The 21,686-nt window shown below is 41.9% G+C and overlaps 1 protein-coding gene across 1 annotated transcript; it reads left to right on the top strand.

Annotated features, from left to right (window-relative positions):
• Positions 1 to 7,022: 7,022 nt before the first annotated feature.
• On the top strand, positions 7,023 to 19,890 carry LAPTM4A (lysosomal protein transmembrane 4 alpha). The gene is made up of 7 exons (XM_084283474.1): positions 7,023 to 7,216; positions 13,449 to 13,569; positions 15,714 to 15,790; positions 15,880 to 16,002; positions 17,089 to 17,184; positions 18,520 to 18,618; positions 19,110 to 19,890. The coding sequence occupies exons 1-7, from the start codon at positions 7,118 to 7,120 to the stop codon at positions 19,182 to 19,184; spliced, it is 690 nt and encodes a 229-aa protein (XP_084139600.1). The 5' UTR covers positions 7,023 to 7,117; the 3' UTR covers positions 19,185 to 19,890.
• The last annotated feature ends 1,796 nt before the right edge of the window (positions 19,891 to 21,686 follow it).

Here is a 21,686-nt window from a genome sequence, read left to right as displayed (position 1 = left end):
GTAAATTCAACTCCTGTAACACTGATGAGCTGATTGTGATTCTGATGACAAGAAGCAGCAAATCATATTACCCAGGTTTCCTGTCAAACTCATCAGTACTGCTCTTACTGACATCAGCAGCATTGGCAATGCTTATTTTACTTCTGGCTCCACTGTTTCACGGATGGGAAGAGATCGCTGTCATACAGAAGGGCTCCGTAGTTTGCATCAGCAAATTATTTAGCGCTATGTTCTAACACAGAAAACAGCTCAGCAAAGGAAAGGCACCCCTACAACTAGATATTGTTGGTCGTAGGCTTTCCTAAATAATTGCAAAGCTGTACTGAGGATAAATCTGGTGGCAACGTACTGTTTGTGCGATTCATCTGCTGTACCAGTACCCTTCCTGCAAGGAGTGGAAAGGGTGTTATGTCTGGTTAACGTGTGTGGAGCCTTCCTCTGCTGCATTCCCCAGTGCTGCTGCTACATGGGCTCCCAAGGATGGCCTGGAGATCCAAGGAAAGTGTGCTGAGAGTGGTTCCTCAGTGAGAGGAGTTTAAAACAAAACAAAGCAAAAAACACAAAGCATTCAGCAGCTGCTAACTTCCATTCTTTCACTTCCTTGTCCTCGGGGGCTGCAGAACCATCCCTCAGTTTAACAAATGGCCTTTGCAGATGGCCATTGCCTTTGAAAAGCAGACGTTTGAGTCCCTTATGAAATTCCCTTTCCTTTCATCACTGCATGCTCAGGCTACTGCCTGGTTTCTGTGCTGCTGAGACATCTCTCGCCTTCTCTTCTGTGTACCCCGACGGCTCAGATCATCAGCCTGCTACGCTGCTGCTGGCACTGGGAGTGTTAAATGAATGTGGTTGGTACTCCAATTTTTGTAGGCTCTGTCTGATCTTTACTAACAGGAGACTGGCGTAAGTCCTCAGACAGGAGATCCAACATCCCACTAACAAGTTCCAGCATCGGTTGTGCTGTAGCTGGATGCTTTTATCCTCCAGATAACTTCTCTTAGAGGGGTAAATCGAAAGTATCTTCTTTGGTTGTTCATTAACCCAGTGTATTCCAATTACCAGCTCGTGGGCCAGACCCAGCTGGCTCTTCCTGCCTTTTCCCTGAGTGATTTTTCAGGTGCTCGAGTGGCACACGCTGCAGTAACAGCAGGAAATCCAGCCTCTGGGGCAGCCACAGCATGGGAAGCGGGGTGAAGTGTGGCTGGGAGAGTATCTGCGATCTGGTTAGGAGCAATTAATTGTTACAGCAGCAGCTGCAAATGATGAAATACACTGCTTTAAGTTTCAGCTTTCTCTTAAACTAAGTCTGCTCTATTTTTGTAACGATGCTCTTTCTTGTGGGAAGCCTTTTGGAGATGGAGGGTTGGCTGTGTCCCTAATGATAGGGCCGTAGCGGTAAGTGCCAGGTCCATGAGACAGAATCTCAAGCATTAGGAGCTGGTTGATGCCGTAACCGATGAACTCCTGACCTACAAAGCTGTGTTTACTCACAGGCAGGCTGCAGATGCAGATCTGCGAAGCTTTGCTTCATACTCAAACCATAGTGTTACAAAGTCAGGGTTATGTAGAGCAACCACAGAGAGAAATTTGGCCTCCTGCTCCATAATTATCTGTAATTGATAATTGCAGTTATCTGTAATTATCAAGGTTCCACCCGATCCGGACATCAGAGGCACAGCTGACACATCTGCACGAGCTGAGTATCAGGTAGACACGCTAATTGCCTGGCAGAAAATAATTTATTTGCTTTTTATAAGCTGTGCTTACAACAAAGGCCTGCTGCATAATGCCGAAATAGCTGACTCCTGGTGAGGAGAGAGGGTTTTTTAAGTTATGGGCCACAAAGGTTAGATAAGGGAAATCTTGTCCTTCTGTGATAGAACTGACCCAGACCTGGGGGTCCTTCAAGACAGATTGAACTTTCCAGCATGTGCCACCCCTGACATTGTGCTCCGCAGATGTTCTGATCTGCGAAGGAAGTGTCCTCCCTTACTGAAGGACACTGGTGCGTTGGGCTCAGAAATAAACTCCCTGCGTCTTCCCAGGAAAACGTCACCATAACAAGAACTGACCCCTCTACTGTCCCATTAGGAAACAATTAGAAATTTGGTAAACTTCATTTTATGTCAAACTTTGATTTCTGCATGCTTGCACTGTCTTCCTTTGGCAGTGGTTCTGAGCGCTCTAAGCTACAGAGACAAATGACAAAGGACTTCATCAAGCACTTCTGAGTGCATCAGCTGCCTGCTGCTGTGCTCCTGGAACTCCTCTCCAATGTCCCAGACTGCAAAGTGATTCAAAAAGCCGATGTTTAAAGAAATAACAAATCACCGGAAGGTAACTCTTTCTTCTTCCCTGAGCAGGCAGCATTCAGATTCCCAGGCTCCTCTCTAAATCCTGCCAAAATTTGTGGAGAGGCACCTCTGGGCTTGGAGCTGGAAAGGGGAGCAAGTAAAGGACGTTTCCCGTCTCCAGAGGAAGCCAGCACTCACTTTCAGATATGTGAAATTACTGAGATATCTGGACTTGCAAGTACCATTTTAGATTGAGGAAAATGCCGTATGTTATTTTTAGACGTTTTTATTGCTCCTCAGCTGTACAATGGAAATGAACTATGGCTCTTCTAGCTTAGCAGACTTTGATTCTGTAAATGAATATGAGAACTTTTCTTCAGTGTTTGATACCGAGAAAACCTGAGAGTACAACAAGTAACCCAGTAACAGACTCTTGTGTTAATAAAAGTTTTACATCATGCTGTCATGTTTTAGCTGCTTTTCTAACCCCGACTTTCTTATCCATCTGTTACAAGTTAAAAGTTTGGAACTGAGTTAAATTGACTCTTGCTGGTAAAACATAATTCATATTGTTAACAGCAATCAACCAGAACAAAACGTAGATGATTGGAATGTTACATTAGGGATCCCAAAGTGATGCTGCTTAATTCAATAAACAAAAGTAAAATCCAATAACCAAAAAACTCATTGTGATACGATCTTATCTCTTTTACAATCAATCACTGAATCTTTGGATTAGCTTGTATTCTTCTTGCAGCATCCATCTTGGAGAAAAACAGTGGGAAAATTTGTTAATGCTGACTTCAGGATATCTAGGATTTCACTGTGTGAGTCACCAACAGGAAAGCTTTCCTCCTGACTAATTTGTTTTGTTTTTATTATTATTATTATTTTTTTCCCACTGATATGTTAAGGCTCTCCTTTTACTCCAATACATTCTTATCCTTTTTAAGGAAGCAAAAAGCCAATCCATGCTCTCAGCCCAGGTATTTTCACATCTTCTCCACGAGTTCTATTGATTTTTCTAAATTCTGTTGAAGGGATCCATTGTTTTATACTGCAGCATCTATGTAAAGATGTTAGTTTTATTAGTTTCTCTACGATGTTTAAAAACTTGCTTTTTTGTTTCAAAATTTGAAAATGTTTGTTCACTGCAGAAAATATCCAAGTCTGAGAAGCACCCTTCCTGTTTTTGTTTGTTTTTGGATAAGGTAGAGTAGCAGACACAGAGAGTCAAGAGATGAAAAAAAATAAAGTTAGGCTGTTCCTGCCCTTGTAATGAAGCACCTTCCTTTGGGGAACTAAGACTTAAAACATGTCCTTCACTGCAACGTTTTTCCTTAGTAAAGAAGCCACTGGGCAAGAGATTTGCTTGATGTTCCTATCACTTTCACCAGCCGTTGTTATTGGCGACATCATCTCATCCCACTGTTCCTCGGTTTCCCCAACCCCAGGAAGCACAATACACTCATTATAAAGAGATATGAACAGTGTCCATGGAGGCTACATAATTATCAGATCATGGTCTGCAGGTTTTCCCTCACACAAGCAGTAACAGACACTGTTGAAGCAGAATAGCACGTCATCTTTCATATGCAACCTGACAATAATCCAGTAATTCAGTGCATGCAGATGTTAAATAACGATTACAACATCACTCTAAACTAACACCTTTTAGCCAGGGATAGACTGAAGAATGGCACAAAAGGGAGAAACCTTGGATTAACAAAGATCTGCATAAAACAGTCTTAGTGATCTTTTGGCAGCTTACAGGTGTTGGATTTACTTTTTTTAAGAAGCTGAATCACAGAGAAGATTGAAGGAGAATGAAAGCTGGCGTCTCATTTACATGATCCTAGCTATGCTGCTGTCATGTTTTTATATTATTTTTAATATGATTATATCCAAATATATATACCTATGGATATGATTATTCAAAAATAATACTTTACATTTAGTTAAACATCGCCATACACTCTCAAGATAGAAGTTAAAATCTCCTGTCTAGACACAGATTTTGAAACACCTTACTAGTCTGGCTAACGAGCCACGCTGTGATCTCAAAACTCCTTCCCTCCGTACCTGCTGAGAGAGAAGGAGTGTCACGCTGGTAAAGGAATCAGAACCCTTTTGCAGCGGCTTCTGACTAGCTAGCACGTGTAATGCTTTTTGCTCTTACCATTGTGGAAGTGGATAATTTGCTCTCACAATGTCAAGGTCTTTTTGCTAATTAGGAAGAAAAATTTATCACTGATTCCTTCTGTCTCTCTGAGTTTTTGCTCTGGCTGCCATGGCTATAAACTGAGCCTTCAGAATTATTAATACATTTAGCTTCACAAATCCTTTCTGAACTAGCAAAAGAAGAGAATTAAGGCTCAAAGAGAAGGAAGCGTCTTGCCTGAGGTCATCTGGGCTGCCTGTGGCATGGAAGAACCAGTATCTTTCACAGAGAGTAGGACTAAAATCATTAACCTATCCTCTCTTCCTCCATTTACAGAAAATAATGCAATCATTATCATTCTCAAAATAGTCTTTTAATCTTTTTTTTTTTTTTTTTTGAGGGGAAGAGATAGAGAGATATTTTTTGCTCGCTCAATAGTTCCACATCAGTCTATCCAGCTGTGGAAAGCTGCTTTGTGATGTTAAATGACATTCACATTATTCTTTTCAGTATCTCTGTTGTCTGCAGGGTATAACAAGCAGTGAAGCTCATGGGAATAGCATCGGTTTTTATTCCAAGCCTGGCAGACAAAGATATGAACACTTAATTAGGATTTCTTTCATCTCACAGAAATAGCCCTGAAGATCCGAGCCTGACATGAGAGCTGCCAGTGATACTGGTGAAGGCAAAGTGTCCATCTGGAGGATCCTTGTTCAAGAACTTGCCCTCACAGACCGTAACACCTCTTTAAACTGAGAATGGGATCTTGGTGCTTCCAAGTGAACGTCCTAACCCAAGCAAGAAACTCCTGCTTTCTCTTGGGACTCGCTTTAGCCCTTGAATTCATCTTTCACGCAGGGAAAGACCTACGGGAAGCAAAGTCTCTCCCAGCTCTGCAGCAATGACGCGATCAGCTCAGACATGAATGCTGCAGAAATAGTCGGCTTAGGCTTCCCAATATGCCATCTGTGAGGAAAATTATTTTTAAAATGACTGATTGCAACAAAATGCACATTCTTTTTGTATTTATTTACATATGTACATGTTTATTGATTAAAATTAGTCCGGTTTTGTTACATTAAATCAGTCTGTTGATTACTAAGCATCTGTGCACAGGGAACATTAGGAGCACTAAAGAAACAAACAATAGCTTGTAATAGGACCATTAGAGCAGTCTTAGCAGCACTTACAATATGTTTATTCAAAAATGAAATATGCCCTCAGGAAGAAAAACACCAATTATGGAACACAGGGGATTTAAAATAAAAAGGTCAGTTTTAAAGCCTTTAACTAAATCATTTCAAACGACTCAGCAACAGTTCATGTTTAAAAATAGACTAAGTAGCTAAAACAATAACATGCGTTAATTGTAGGATCTGGAATGTATCAATAGGACAAGCACAGTCACCCTCGTTACCTTCTCATTGTTCAGAGTGAAAAAACAGTATTAATACTGGCAGATAACATACATCTTGGTATATACACACACAGCAAATATTTATGTTCTATGAGTGTCTCAAATCAGTTGTGTGCAGCCAAGAAGGAAATACTCGCAGCTGCACCAGGGTTAAAATAAACTGTGTGCGTATCTGTATCAACAGTGCGAGGCTGCAAAACCCACTGATGTCACCGGGTCAGGGGAAGTTTATGGGTCCCCCTCTGCATGTGAACAGGAGCTTTTGCTGCTAAATGCTGGAGCAGTCTCTTATCACGTGTATGGAGGCAGCACTCAGATTTACACACATTATTTCTCATTAACACGTGTGTCTGGTAGCACCTGCAACTTTCAGTGAGACTAAATGTTGGGATATTACTGGAATGGGCTGCCCAGGGAGGTGGTGGAGTCGCTGCCCCTGGGGGTGTTCAAGGGAAGGTTGGACGTGGTGCTTGGGGACATTGTTTAGTGGGTGACAGTGGTGGTAGGGGATGGTTGGACCAGGTGGTCTTGGAGGTCTTTTCCAACCTGTATGATTCAGTGATTAATACTATACGCTCAGGAACAGGGATTCTGACTCACAAAAAAAAAAAAAAAAAAAAAAGTCTCTGTGAACTAACATGTTCCTCTTCTGTTTGCGCCCTGATCCCATAGCCTCTCAGCACGTAACGCACAACATCGGTAATTTAATCCGAGGATTTCGTGAAAAAAAAAAAAAAAATCAGGAAAAAAGGGTTTAAGCGAATTAAACTCGCTAGAATTTGGCTGAATTTCAGTGGAAGCTGCGGAACCCTCCCGATGCGCGGGCAGCCTGGGCGCTGAGGTGAGCGCAGGGGGCGGGGGGTCCCGCCCCAAAATGGCGGCCGGGGGGCTCCCGGCCCGCCCCAAAATGGCGGACGAGGGGTGTGGGGGGGCGGGACCGACGCACACCGTGCCTCAGGTAAGCCCCGCCCCGCCCCTCCGCAGGTGAACGCCAGGGCGTCGCACCCCGTGCGCGCCGATTGGCCCAGCGCGCCGCCAATCTCCCGTCGCCGCAGCAACGCGTGGGCCCTCCCGCAGGCCCCGCCCTCCGCGCCCCCTCTGCCGACTCGTGATTGGCCGGAGCGGCGGTGACGCGCGAGCGGGGGTTTTCCGGCCCCCAGCTGAGGGGGAAGAGCCCGGCCAGAGCGAGCGGCGGCGGCGGCGGGCCCGGTAGGCGGGAGGAAGGCCAGCGGTGTCGCTGCCACCATGACGTTCAAGCGGAGCCGGGACCGCTTCTACAGCACCCGCTGCTGCGGCTGCTGCCACGTGCGGACCGGGACCATCATCCTGGGCACCTGGTACATGGTGAGAGGCTGCGCCCGGCGCGGGGGGCAACGGCGGGGCGAGCGCGCATGCGCGGCGCCTCGGGTCTGGGGTGGGAGGGGGGTGTGTGAGGAGGGGGCAGCGCGCATGCGCACTTGGGGGGGGGGGGGGGGGCTCCTGAGGGGAGGGGGACACTGAGGGGGGCTTGGTCCCGTCAGGGCTCGGCCATGGGGAACGGGAAGGGCAGCAGAGCCCTGAGGCGTCGTGCTCAGGGTCTTGTTGCTGGTCCTGGCTCCTGTCCCCGTCCTGAGGCTGGAGGGGTGCCGCCTTGACGCGTTTCGGGCGGTGCTGAGGGTGTCCTTGGCAGGAGAGCTGATAAAGTGCGCGGGGAGGCTGGAATGTGGGGCACGCGGGGAGTGAGGCGATAAGAAACGGCCTCCCTCACCGGCGTGTAACCCCCGAGGGGGAGGTGAGGGTCTCGAGCAAGCCGGTACCGAGGTCATCCCGAGCAGCTCGGTGGGAAAGGGGAGCTCTCCGTCCTTCCACGGGGCTGCTGGGGAGCTATAGAAACAGGTCTGTTTTTTCCAAAACACTTCCTGTTTTCTGACTCTTTCTCTGAGAGAGCTCGGCTATTAAAGATGGTTTTGAACTAGAGTGAAATAAAAACGTGAAAGCAGTAACGCTGAGTTAAGACGTGGGCCAAGCAAGTTCCCCTTTATTGAAGTCCTTTCCTCATCTTTCCTTCCTGTTACCCTAGTGGGCAGTAGAAATGTGAGGATGATTTAAACATGTTGCATCAGAGCTTTTCTATTCTCCAAAGCTGTAACCAAAGCCTGTATTTTCCTTTACCCCTCCCCAGATGGTAAAAATAGCGAATATTGCATTTTTATGCCTTGGTGTGGAGGAGCCATGCACAGAAACTGCTGTTACAGTAGGAGAAATAAGTGAGGATTTACTTTCAGAGAGCCTATGGTCTCTCTTCAGCAAGTATTGAGAGATTATCTTTTTAATTTTTACCCCTTTTTTTCTGCCCCTCTCAGCCCTTACAGGGATTGAAAGTGTTTCTGGCAAGTGATAAAATGGCAGGAGAAAACAACGTGAGAAAAGCCATGATAGGGTGTGAGAAGTATAACAAAACTCAAGGAAAGGGATATCTTAATATTTTTGAGGAAAAAAAAAAATCAAGTTTGAAAAACTGGAAAGCTGACCTAGTGTTGATTAGTTTCTGTCTTACATTAACTAATATTAGAACTTAATTTTTTGCCGTATTGAATATCGGACTTGTTTGGGAATCCTGTCAAACTTGGGGAATGCTGGTACGTCAAGGAACAGCAGAAATCCTTAACAGGCAGGAGACAATCATGCTTGTTATGAAACAAACACACCTTGCTGCATTCCCCACTTTCGTTTCCTGTTAGCAGGAGTGTGTGGAAACCCAGGAACCTGGAAGGGGCATGGCTGTGCTTTCTGGCGCAGCATACTTGGAGCTTTTGTCCTGGTCTGCTGGGAGAAGGTGACACACACCTGTCTGCCACCTGCTAGCTGTCTGAGCTGAAGGAAGGCTCCAATTCTGAAGTGATCTTGTCCTGCCTGTTGCTTTAAATCGGAACTTAGTTATAATTTATCCCTTTTGAAGGCTGACTACAATTCAGATGGTGAAAATAAAACTAATGTTTCTGCCGATAATTTTTTCCTCAATAAATTAAATGGGTTGTGGTGTGTCAGTTTGTTCAGATGTGTTAATTAGTGAACCATGTATGCGTATCATTTATCACAAGCTAGCATCTGAAACACTGAAATGAATGTTTCTACGTCGATTTAATGATCTAGACCTCTAAATTATGGTGGCAAGAGGTAACAACTTTTCTCGTTTCTGAGGGAGGCAGTTCTTTGTGGAGGAGAACACTTAGCTCTGCAGAAGTTTTGTGTTAGTGAAGATCTTGGTCAGCCTGTATTTACTTAATGCACTGATCTCGTGCTCTGCAGTCCTGAAGGAATTTGATACCAAGTATAAAATGGAGTCCTGTAGCAATCTACTCCAGATGTTTCAGTAAGATAAGGGTTCTGGCATTATACATCTGCGTTGTTCTTATGTAACTGTTTCTTTAGGCGTTTTCCTGTTCTTTGCCTATGCGTATAGTTCTAAATCTTGCATCAAATGAACTTTGCTCCTCTTTAAAAGTTCTGTATCGCCGTCTTTTCTGTCTGCTTCTGTGAGGCTAGAGAGAACAACAGCCTTATCTTATAAAATGTCTGTTGGTGCTCTGTGATTAAACTCCCTCTTTTAAGCATGCTTCAGTCCTCTTCTGCCACTGGTTCTGATAAATAGATAAACTTTGTGGAAAAAATGAGTTCAGAGCGTTCCTAGAGGACTTGTACTTGAGTTTCAGGGCTAATATAGCTCGATTTACCCTGTAATGCTTGCTGCTGGCCTGTGTAGGAAGGGAAGGAAACCTCCTATTCCCAGCTTCGTAATTGCAAACATGTGGCTTTGAAGTTTTCTTCCTGTAAACTTTCTTATTAGGCACAGTGCTTTCCAGAAACCGGAAACGTGAACACATTGGCAAAATCAGATCAGAGCTCAATAAACAGTCTGAAAGTACGAGCATTGTTTTGGAGGGAGTGGCTGTTGCGTCCTGGCAGCAAACCTCAGGGATGGAATCAAAGTGATGCAATTGCTACTGCTTATGGGGAGGGTCAGGATGATCTCTGGAGACGTTTGTTCACTGAACAAAACTTCCAAAAGAGACGAAATGTAACTGGTTTCTATCAGATCCCGACAGTGCTAGGAGCTCTGGAATACCCTGTTTTCGGTATACCAGCAAGAAAAACAAAACAAAGCCACTTTGGTTTGTTTCTTCAAGACTATGTTTAAAGAAAAATACTGGAAAAGTGAGAAGTGGGAAAGTGTAGTTGTTGCAAGGCTCAACTACACTTTCTTTCAACCTTTCTTGCTCATAGAAGGAGGAATGTCAGTAGGAATTCTTGTTTCCATCCAAGACTTTTAGGCACTTGGACTTTAGGGTGCTTGGGGAAACTCAGGTTTCATGTTCAGGCCTCCAGAGATAGGAAGCACTTGCATGATTAGCAGGTATATGTGATTATTAGTATACATACCACAGAGATAAGAGCTTGCTAATTAAAAAGCTAATTGCTCTTTATAGTTCCATAGTGTTCTGAGTTCTGATTGTATGGAGAGCTAGTATTTCTGTATTTGTTTGTAATAAGTGTTGGCTTTTTACTTCAATACCAGCTATTGTGTTGTTTTTTTTTTTTTTGTTTTGTTTTGTTTTTTTTTTTAATATATATATATAAGCTATACTGAACTTCTCTTGAGCTCAGTTATTCTGGTTTTAAAAGCAATATACGCTTCTCCAACTGTTCAGTGTAGCGCTTGCTACTAAACTAATTTTTTTAATCTTCATAGAACCATCTTTTGATTAAGAATTTGAACTTTTTTTTTTTTTTTTTTTTTTTTACTTCCTAACTAACAAGCCTAGCAAGGGGGCTGCTGGGATTTCTGAGGTGTCAACTCCGAATGGGGCACCATCCATTGAGGGCTGGTTTGTCAGGGGTGATGGCTTGCTTCTTTATTTTTATTATTTATTTATTCATATTTAGATTGCTCTCAGGTTTTTATCCGTGTTATGTGTGTTTTCAGACCACATTTTCTATTCTGTGCAGACTGCTCGTGAATGCGTATTTTATTCACAGTGAGTAAATTCAGTTAAAAACTGTGAAGATGCCTTGCAATCCAAACCGTACTCTTGCAGTTGTTCGTGCTGACTGGGGAGTTGAAATGAGCCTTGTGATCTTGCTGTTATCAGGCTTCTGTGAGAGAGGAATGGCTGCAGTTAGATACAAGCTCTGGCTTCTTGCTTGAAAGCACTGCTAATTTGGAGTTGTCGGTACCTCCTAATTGCCATCCATATGTTGTACATGAGGAATTGCTCAGCACTGTGATATGATTCACAAAGAGCAGTGATGGCATCCTGGCAGCCCCGGGGCGTTCATCGGCAGAGGTGTTTGTTTGTTTCAAGTTAGGATCAATGAGACAGTAAAAATACTGTTCGCATAGGCTGGATTTCAAATGACTCTAATTTTGTATTTTTCCTTGCACACCATTTCCGGATGAGAAAACAAAGCTTTGATGCTCTGAACTGTGCTCATTAACTAGTGAAATTACTAAGAATTATGTATGCTAAATTGGGACCGTGGGTAGGATGAAAATAAAAACCAGTGACAGTCGTAGGATGACAGAGACACGATTCTAAGGCATGAAAGCTTCCAATTTTTAAAGATGAAGCTAGCAGCTAAAGTTTCTCAACTGTTTCAGTATTTAAGTTAAAAGGGTGACTGTATATAATAAGTGGACTGGCAATAACTGACCAAGTCTGTTTGTGTTTTACTAAGTAGAAATTCGTGTTTCAACAGCCAGATACCTGGACCTCGACATAAGCTGCTTAAAATAAGTAGAGACAAAAGTCATTTTCCAAAGTATAGGTTGATACCTCTGATTCATTTGCAGAGAGGAGGAAATAAAAAAGCTTGAGAAGGCATTAAAAGCCAGAGTGGAGAAGCAGGAAACGAGTGGTGAGAGATCATATTCTATACCTTTGAACAATGGTGAAACAAAATAAGATTTAAGCAAAGGGCAGGTGAGCAGCTTTACAGTTTGCCCTGTGGGAAGCCTCTTGTGAGAGGAAAAATAAGCGTATTTCAAGACCGAAGATACTGGTGGCTAAATGTGATTATTTACTGTCAGCTGTACTATTTTTGTGTACTATATTTGGCCTTCCACAGCACAAAATTGAGGATCCAAGTAGCTGGAGCTTCTAATAAGTTTGTCTAAAGCTGATGACACGGTGCTATTCCTACAAAGCTGTCAGCTTTCAGTGAAGGGCTCTTTTTGGAGAAAGTGTAAGTAAACTTATCTCTAGGATATCTCTGAAACTTAAAGGGCAGGGGGAACAATAACGAAACTAGTACGAACTGTGAGTCTTAAAACCTAATACTCCTTTAAAACATTCAAAAACTGTTTTACTTAAAACTTCAGTAGCTGTGCACAGAGTTGCTGCTTTTGGTGGTGTAGACCCCTGGAACCATGGCAGTAGAAGAAGAAATGTTTGGCAAATGTTCTTACGTCATGAGAAACTGTGAACCAATTTGTGGTGGTTTGGTGTTTTTGTTGTTTTTTCCCCCTCGGAGGCTAATTGTAAAAGATCCTGCTGGTGGTAGTGACTGTGCTGAATACTGATTGGAGAAATGACTGTGGCTTGAAAATGCTGTTGTGAAGGTTTTTTTATTATGAAACCTTTTTCTTTGGCCTGTCTCTCCAGATACTAGTAACAGAAACTATGCCCCTGTAAGTCCTGAATAGGCTCTAAATGCTGCGAAGGCAGTTTTCCAGAGGTTTCAGCAGCTTTTGACTCTTTGAGCTCTTACTGTTACTGAAAGCATTTCTGGTATGTACCAAAATGGAGAAACAGAAATAGTCTTCAACAGCAGGGTAAGGAAAGGGACTGGTGTGCGTATAGCCAGTGCTGGATGCTTATGGATTTTGGAGTTCAGTCTTAGTGTGAAATTTCTTTAATTTCACCTGTGTTTGGTTAGGCAGTCTGAAGAGGTTTTTAATAAATGATCTAGGTAGGGGAGAGCCAGTTCTCCACTGCTTCTATTAAATCTAACATGGGGGAGAAACAGGAAGCAAGCTACGGCTGAGGATTCGAGCTGTAACCTAACTTTTCTCTCATGGCTGGTATTTACTGTGTTGTGTTTGCACATCTCCTTGCACTGCTTGCTCCGAAGAGTAGGGTGCAGTGACTTAGTTGTGCATTAAATCAGCTTTGCCTTTGAGATTGTTGGAGGAAGCAGAAACTCTGTAAATGTGCCTTGTTCACCATTGTACCTTTTCCTTCCTGCTTCTTTTTCTGTTCCCAGTTTTCCAGTCCACATAGCTGTATATTGATCATGCAGTATCAGCTCAGGGCACTTGAATCCCTACAAACCCTATCTGTCCTCTTCATTTGCAGTGTTACTTAATTATGAGTCATTGAAACTAGCATCCGTGTAGTGCATTTTTTTTTTTTTTGGTAGGGTTTTAACTCAATCAGCTTGAAACCTCATCTTAAATGGTTCTGTTGTCTGTTTCTCTCTCCCCCCCCCCCAGCCAAAGAGCTTATTTCTAACTGAACTGAAAGATTTAATAATATCCTTAAAATGACCGTAGCTGTAGCAGTGTGAAGAACTTCCAAGTAACTGTGATCTTTCTCAGGTGGTGAATTTGCTGATGGGCATCTTGCTGACTGTGGAAGTGACTCATCCGAACATAGTGCCAACTGTTGATATCCAGTATGAAGTCATCGGGAACTACTATGCTTCTGAGAGGATGGCTGGTAGGTGCACGGCTCGTTTGTCCCACAAAAAAACAAACCATGCAGTATCATAGCGTGTGTGCCTTACCATAGTGTGTGATACATGCATGTAGCTTTTAAATAGAGTTTTCTTGCTTTCTGAATGTCTTTCCAATTATTAATGAGTTCTACTATGAATATAAAAGAAACTTTAATGCAATATTATTTTTACCTCGTATCATTAAGCATCTTAAATGATAAGATTGTTAAAAAATTCTTGGCCTTCATCAACACTCAGTGTTAGTGCATGTGGAACATCAACAATTCGCATTATCTACAAACATTTACTATTCTTGCTGGGTCAATAAAACCAAAAATACAGCTTATTCTTCAGAAGTGTCTAGGTTTTATAAGTGGTTGTCACAGATCTAAGGAAAGGGCTTTACAGCTGTTGTGTGCAAGCCTGCTAAGAAAAAAGCTTGCCATCTTTCTGAGTGGAAAAATTAGAATGCCAAGTACTTGAAGAGAGCATTATGAGCAAAATTAAAATTACTTCCTGGTGTATTGTTACAGATGAAGTGTGTGATGTCTACAAGTGTAGCTGGTGTCAAACCCTTGTCTTTAATGACCAGGGTTTCTAAGTGTAGTATATGATGTGTAATCTTGTGTACTTTCCTCTTTAATGTGTTTTTTCACTTGTTTTTAAGTGTGTAGCCGTACGATGAGTGGTACTTCTAATATGTCTAGTCTCCTTCTGTTAAATTATACTAAAATTTTGCAAGGGTTGGAGTGAAGATGAATAGTACAGCACAGGTCTGAATTTTGAGAGTTCCAATTTACGATCTTCGTTCCTCATTCATGATCTGACTTGAGGAACTGTCACTTCTGTAATTTTGGCTTGTGTTCATTAGTAATGAAATGAAGCGGGGACAAGGATCAGATGCTTCATAAAGCTAATGTACTAAATAAAGTTACAACAGGTAACTGTAAAAATGGTGTGTGTTTTGTAGTGAATGTTGATATGTGTAGTAGCCTTAAGCTTATGTGACTGATAGATGCTTCTGAAGGTGTTTTCACTACTTCTTAGTGTAAAATGGCTGTTGCCTGTTTCTTGGCATAGACTTCTGTTCCCTGTGTTCTGGTATGGACTGAAAGTTTTTGTGCCTGTGAAAGGACTTCATCCATACTCACAATGAAAATTGTAGTGTGTGGGTTTTCTTCTGAGAATCTGTCACTACTGGTATGACACTTGTTGGTTATTCACGAGTACTTCAGGATCTCTGATCAAGGCAATGCATTTTAGATACACGAGGGCCTCCTTGATGCCATCTGTGTATAGACCGTGTAATGAATTAGGTATGCAAATGTTTCTGTAGTGTAATTTTCAGATCAGTTGCAGATCAGCTCTTATAAGCATGTGAACCACAAGAGTTTGGCTTCAGCTTCATTAAAAAAAATGAACTTACAGCATCTATAGACTCACAAGCTGTTTTTTTTTTTTGTCTGTTTAAAAATGTAAAGTGTGCCTGCTGTAGGAGAGTTAGTGTAATCTAACTTGTGGAAAGCAGTTGTGCTTCTGTCATCAGTGACCCTAATGCTTGAGGGAATCTTTATCATTCAGTTTTCATGAGTGTCCTGGATTCTGCTACGACTTGGCTTCTGTTCAGCTGCTTTTTCTTGTAAATAGTAGGATACCTTCCACACAGTCATTTCCTATTTTCCTTGCTGGTACTTATGCAGCAGTGCCGTTTCCCCTGCCAATGACCAAATTATATAATCAAACTGTTTTCAAGTAGAAAGGTTGATAGTGTGCTGACTTCACTTAAAACTCTTTCCAATTGTAAAATTAATCACCCACATACTTTCAACACTGACATAATGCAAATAAGCGTCACTATGTTGCATTACAGTCAAACTTTGTCAGGCTTCTAACTGTGTCTGAGCCTTATTCAGGCTTTCGATTAAGACAGATTTTTTTTCTGAATGCCTGCAGGTTTTCTTGAACCAGCTCTTTTTCCTTCAGTAGAAGACTGAGTTACTCAAACCCCCAACTTCCATTTTGCACAGAGGAAACAGTTGAGTGAGAACAGATCATAATAATAGATAAAACTTGTGTGCTTGTCAGGTGCAGTGTGGTAACTTTAGGAAATGACTGATACTTAACTTGGTGCCTTTTTTTAATGCAGAAAATGCCTGCGTTCTGTTTGCCATCTCCCTCCTCATGTTCACAATCAGTGCAATGATGGTGTACGGTGCAATTGCTGTAAGTATACCTATAGTCTACGTTTTTTAACTTGCTACTTCATTTTTTTAACAAAATACTTCATAAGCAGCTTTTTTTTCTTTTTTTAGCATCGTGTAGGCTGGCTGATCCCGTTCTTCTGTTACCAGCTCTTTGACTTTGTGCTCAGTTGTCTGGTTGCAATCAGTTCTCTCACCTACTTGCCCAGAATCAAGGATTACCTGGATCAGTTGGTAAGTACTTGTTCAGCTCGTGCTACCACTTACATTTCAAATTAAACTTTGGTTTGGTAAGTGCTATAAGAGCTATACTCCATCCTCCTGTCCCTAAAAGAGGAGCTGGGGCTGCAGCAACCATAGACGATACCTGCTGGGGTGGTTGTGAGAACGAGAGCTTATCAGAGGTGGAAGGACAGAAGGTGGTAGTGTTCTCTAAATGGAAAGCTAGGGAGAGGAGAGAATTAGTTGTGAAAGGAGATGTTGGTTTAATCTGCCCGTAGTTAGTTTACACGTGGCACAAGTGTGATGTGATGTATGGTCTGCAACATGATGGGGTGGAATCGGGGGTTCCTTTTTACGTCTTCTGTGGCTCTTGTTTTGCAGCAAGGCCTTCTGATGAGACTGCAATGGAGTGGTCATTAATGCTGCCTATTTTTGTTCAGTTTTCTTAACTGTTAGGAGACTCAGTAGATAGAATATACCAGCTGTTGGCATGGATCACAAACTCTTTTCTGGCTGGTGTTTAGATCTGTGCAAGTAGATGCTTAAAAATCCTGCTGAAAACAAAAAATGGCTTGATGCTGAGGAGAGGCTTTGTTACTGTGGTCAGGGAATAGGAAGAGTCTGAAATGTGCAGAAGCTTTTTGGTGTGTTTTGGCCCCTTGTGAAGTTCAGGGGCAAATCGTGCTTTCTAGTTTGCATGTGTACATGTAACTGGTTGGACTGGTGAGAAGTAGAGTTGTCAGGCGGGGAGGGCAAATGTTCTGCAGCTGTTAAAAAGGGAATTTCATGGCTGTTTGTATTAGCATGAGATTGAGGAAATGACTTGTAGTGTAAAAGTTACAAGGCTTCCTTACAGGTAGCCCATTTCTGTAGTCATCTCTTTTTGCAGGACAGATGCAGGATAAATGGTGTGTTTTGTGGGAGGATTAAGAAGGAGCTACAGAAAAACCAAACTTTTCATTGTTTCTGAAAGAGTTGTTTACACAAGACCTCAATTCACTTGGGGTGAAGTTTGGGTGTCTCTCATATTTGTCAATGTATGCTGCTCACACTCATGTTCTCCCTTTTTTCTCCCCTCACCCTATTTGTTTCAACTAGCCGGATTTCCCTTACAAAGATGACCTTCTTTCGCTGGATTCCAGCTGTCTCTTGTTTATTGTTCTGGTATTCTTTGCTTTATTTATCATTCTAAAGGTAAGTTACAATTTAACTGTGTCCGTTTCATGAGTTGCTACATTAAGATGCTATCGGTATATGTGAATGTATTGAATTAAGAACTTCTTTGAGCAGAATTGCTAGGATATTCAATTACCAGTATGATTAAAATTACATTGTTTCTTCAACTAGTTTGTATGTTGTGTGCAGCACAGCATGTTTGTGCAGCTCTACTTTTTCTGAATAGAAAGTAGAAATATGCAAAGACTTCAAATACCACCTTTTTGCATGTGTGGAGTTACTTTAATATTTATAAATAAGCTTGTAGTGAAACAGAACTGAGTTATTGCATACAAGGTTTCTAAACAAAACTTAAATTTTAAAAATCTCTTAAACCAGTACACATCCTTTAGGAAGGAGATGATGGAAGGAGGAAATAGTAATTAATTCAGAGCTGCACTATCCTTCTAGAGAAGGGTGATATTACCAGTTACTACTTTTTTGAATATCTAAATAGAAATTAATTTGCATTACAAAAAATGATATGCAGGCAAAACATGCAAGTTAAACAAATGAGTCTGTGATACGCATCGGCCATGACAATATTATTTTATTGCATTTACATTAAACTTAAAGAAAAAAAAAGTCATGGAAAAGAATGTTTTCTCATTTTCTCTGTTTTCTCCAAGAGGAGGGTCTGAGAGGAGGAAGGGAGTGGAAGCCTAACATAGTAGATCATATTTTTATAGTGATTGGGACCTTAATTTGGTACCTTGTATATTAACTAGCTACTAATTTGCCAGTGAAAACTACATAGAGCAATACTGTACAGATTAATAGCAATAAAAGTAATCATGCTCTGACTGTCAGATGGTATATCTTCGTACAGCAGCTAACATTAACCTAAAGCTTGGGCTGTTTTCCTCTGCTCTCCTCTCTTGGCACCTCAGGCTGTGTGTTTTCTCCTTTGCCCATGCGTTGGACAAATAACAATGCTAATTTAGGGATGAGCAGGATTGTGCTATTGGCCTGTCCTCCTGCAAGCAAGTTTGGACTGAGATCCACAGAAACATAAGCCAATTAGGGATTAATTTGCCTAGCTCTGCTGAGGCACACAGATTAATTGGATGGATCTCTGAATTCTTTTGCTGAAATGTGTGGGGTTCATCCTCTCTGAGTCACTGTGACAGCAAGACTGAACAGCAACAATATACATGTGTGACTAAATCTGTTAATAAGCAACCATCCCTCGGATAGATATTGACTTAGTTGATTTATGCTCCTTTTTTGTCATCGAAATGTAATCTGGCATCTAATTTCTGAATCGGCTAATGCATATGAGGTTTTTAAGAAGAGAAATCTCTTTTCTTTCAGGCGTATCTAATCAACTGTGTATGGAACTGTTATAAATACATCAGCAACAGAAATTTGCCAGAGATAGCTGTGTACCCTGCATTTGAAGCTCCTCCACAGGTAAAACCTTTTCTAGGTTGAAGGAACCAGAAGCGTTTAATTCTGAAGTAGAAAAATGCAGTATCCATGGATGTTTACACATCTGGTCCAGTTTTCTAAACTAAGACTGGGAAGATTAACAGTAGCTGTTTTAACTTCTTTAAGATAGATTGTTTGAGTTACCTTATAATTCATAAAATAGGAGTTTTTTTATAGAGAAAAAAGTGTTTTGTAATGGAGGGAAGCTTTCTGATTGGATACATCAAAAACCTGCATTTCTGTCTTGCAAAACCAAGAGACAGAGGGTTAGAGTTAATGACCTAGGGTTAGGTTCAGTGAAGCACTAAACAGTGTGCCTTTCACTTCCTCAATAGCTTACTAGAGGAATCAGTAAGTTCTTAAAAATATTTGCCTGCAATAGGGAGTTAAATTGCTGATGTGGTATGCATGTTTTTATTATGCTTTTTTCTTCAACCTTCGCCATTAATCTCCTCAAAATGTCTTCTCTCCAGTATGTTCTGCCAACCTACGAAATGGCAGTGAAGATGCCTGAGAAGGAACCTCCACCTCCCTACATACCTGCCTGAAGCAACTTTTATGTTAATTAACATCTGTACCAGCTTCTTGGGGGTTTTGTCTTTTAATCTTGCAAAACTGCTTAAGTACTAGAAATATTCAGGGCTTTAGGAGCAAACTGTTCTGTTTAAAATGTTTGATATAAACTTACTAAGTAAAACATCTGGGAGTGATTTTGTTTGCTTTAATTTTTGTTCTCCTTAATGCTCTTAAACATTTTATTGCCTGAGGGCTTTATACTGCAAGAACTTATTCATGTGACTAACTTGTGGCTTTTAATATCAACTGAGCCAATATATGATTAAAGTTAGCTACAAATATAAGTGTTTGCAGGATCGTGCCCTTAATTTATATTAATTTTTTTGTAAAGTAGTTCATAAAGACAATCTGATTGTGCAGCAGAATGACAGTTTGCCTTTATACAGTTTTTGGAGGGGGAGGGGTTTGAATGTGGTATATACGTGAATTTTTTTACTTTGCACTTTTCTCATATGTTATCTTACCTTCCTGTGTTGTTTTTTGTTTATCCCATGTCCTGAAACACAGTATTTTCAGGAAGAAGCGAGGTTGGCACAGGAGTTGTATTACAATGTACTGTGAGTGCAAGAAAAATAAATAGAAATGTAGATGATGGTTGCATGCTTCTAATCTTATATGTATTTTCTTCTTTGTGATAAATGATACTTAAATAAATCTTTTACGAAATGTTTACCAGTAGCCTTGACTGGCCTGCCTTTTTTCCTTTTTTTAAAAAAATTACTTTATTTGAAGTGCTTCAGTGTACTGCAGCTAATCCCATATACAGCTTAGCGAACCCTGATTTCCTACAGGGTGGTTTGGTGGTTGATCTGTGTTCTCCAGTAGAAGCAAATCCTCCTTTGGGTGGAGAGCATGGATTCCCTTTAGTGTGTAAGCTTGTTTTGCAGCTTTTGTTGCAGTTTAAGTACTGTCTTCTGATTGCTACTCACGTAAGCTGGGAAGAGGGAATTGTACTCAGGTGCCCAGCCCTCTGGGCAAATTTGGTGTCTGTTAAGCTCAGATGGTAAGAGCAGGACAGACACAAGTAGGACTAAAAAGTATTTCCACTGGAGAATGTCCAAAGTTGCTGGATGTAAGCCATAGCTTCAGCAGTGTTCTTTAAAAAAAAATAATCTTTCTACTCTTCCTTCTTTGTGGTTACAGATAAAAGCTATTTTAATGATCTGCTAATATAGCTGAAGAGAAACCGGCTTCCTACTACGGCAGATGAAAGGGATCTGTGATTAAACCAGGGGAAAGGATTAACACTACTGGAGCATGCAGGCTTTTGATTATTCTAGTCACCTGGAGTATGTACCTCCTCCTTGTCCCTTTGAAGTTTAAAAATGCCTTTGGTCATTACCAAATTTCAGCCATAGGTTCCTTAGTTTTCTTGTTACCTAGCTGCCATCTGTGAGAGCACCTTACGCTGTATCCGTATGTGAATGTCCTGTGCTGCTGTCCTGCAGCCTGCATTTCGTTACCCTGTGCATGCAGGTGTCTAAACTGCACCCAGTTTCTGCGTTCTTGTGGGTCTGGGGAATCTGTAGGTGCTTGCAGACTGCTAAAATGCCGTCAATTTTAGTTTCTGCAGGAAAACTGAAAGGATCTGTGATTTTAGGTTGGAAAAGATCTTCTAAATCATCAAGCCCAACTGTCAACCTCACCTACCGAGTCCCACCGCTAAACCATTTCCCTTGGGGCTTTGTCCACACACCTTATGTAACTCCAGGGATGGAGGCTCCAACGCTTCCTTGGACAGCCTGTTCCCTTGTGTGACCGCTCTCTCTGAGAAGAAATTCATCCTGATAACTACTCTAAGTCTCCCCTAGTACAACTTGAGACTGTGTCCTATTACTTGTCACCTGAGAAAAGAGACCAACACCTTCCTTGCTCCCATCTCCTTTCCCGTAGTTAGGCATATATGAAACTAAACTGGTCTAAGAATCACACAGCTGAACCTTTTATGTATTGCACAGGCTCCCAATATCAATAACCTCTCAATATTGATCCCAGTGTATGTATTGTGGCATGGATCCATCACCGCTGGGGAGAGTCAGTGTGTGTTACAGAACGAAGCCAAACATTTCCTCCTTTGTTAGCTTTGTCCCCTGTGAATGGACACTGAAGGGCCTTGGAGGGGCTGGACGGGGACAGAGAACTTGAGGCTGGGGGTTGCAGCCCCATGGGTTGCAGGTGTGATGGTGACTTCTCCTAGAGTGCTGCCAAGATGGCACTTGCTGGAGGGAATTAATTCTTACCAGAGACTTGATGGTGAGCTGTGAGGGTGTGGTGGCTCGTTCCTATTCTGCATTGGAGCTTCTTGTTCCCAGCTCAGTTAAAGGAGGAAAGGGCTGGCAGCTCAGTGCGGGTTTGTGCCATAAGCCATATTTCTTAGTGCTAGAAGGAATCGCCTCATGTTGTGCCAGGGGAGGTTCAGGTTGGAAATGAGGAGACATTTCTGCTCAGAAAGAGCAGTCAGGCACTGGGAGGGG

The sequence above is a fragment of the Netta rufina genome, assembly GCF_964035555.1.
Source record: "Netta rufina genome assembly, chromosome: 3".
NCBI lineage: Eukaryota > Metazoa > Chordata > Aves > Anseriformes > Anatidae > Netta > Netta rufina.
This window is presented reverse-complemented; position numbering and strand designations above follow the sequence as displayed.

Bases quoted from the DNA above. Each gene is read 5' to 3' on its own strand.
- LAPTM4A (XM_084283474.1), top strand. From the start codon at position 7,118: ATGACGTTCAAGCGGAGCCGGGACCGCTTCTACAGCACCCGCTGCTGC. The intron at 7,217-13,448 runs GTGAGAGGCTGC...GATCTTTCTCAG, and splicing joins TCCTGGGCACCTGGTACATG to GTGGTGAATTTGCTGATGGG. The intron at 17,185-18,519 runs GTAAGTTACAAT...CTTTTCTTTCAG, and splicing joins CTTTATTTATCATTCTAAAG to GCGTATCTAATCAACTGTGT.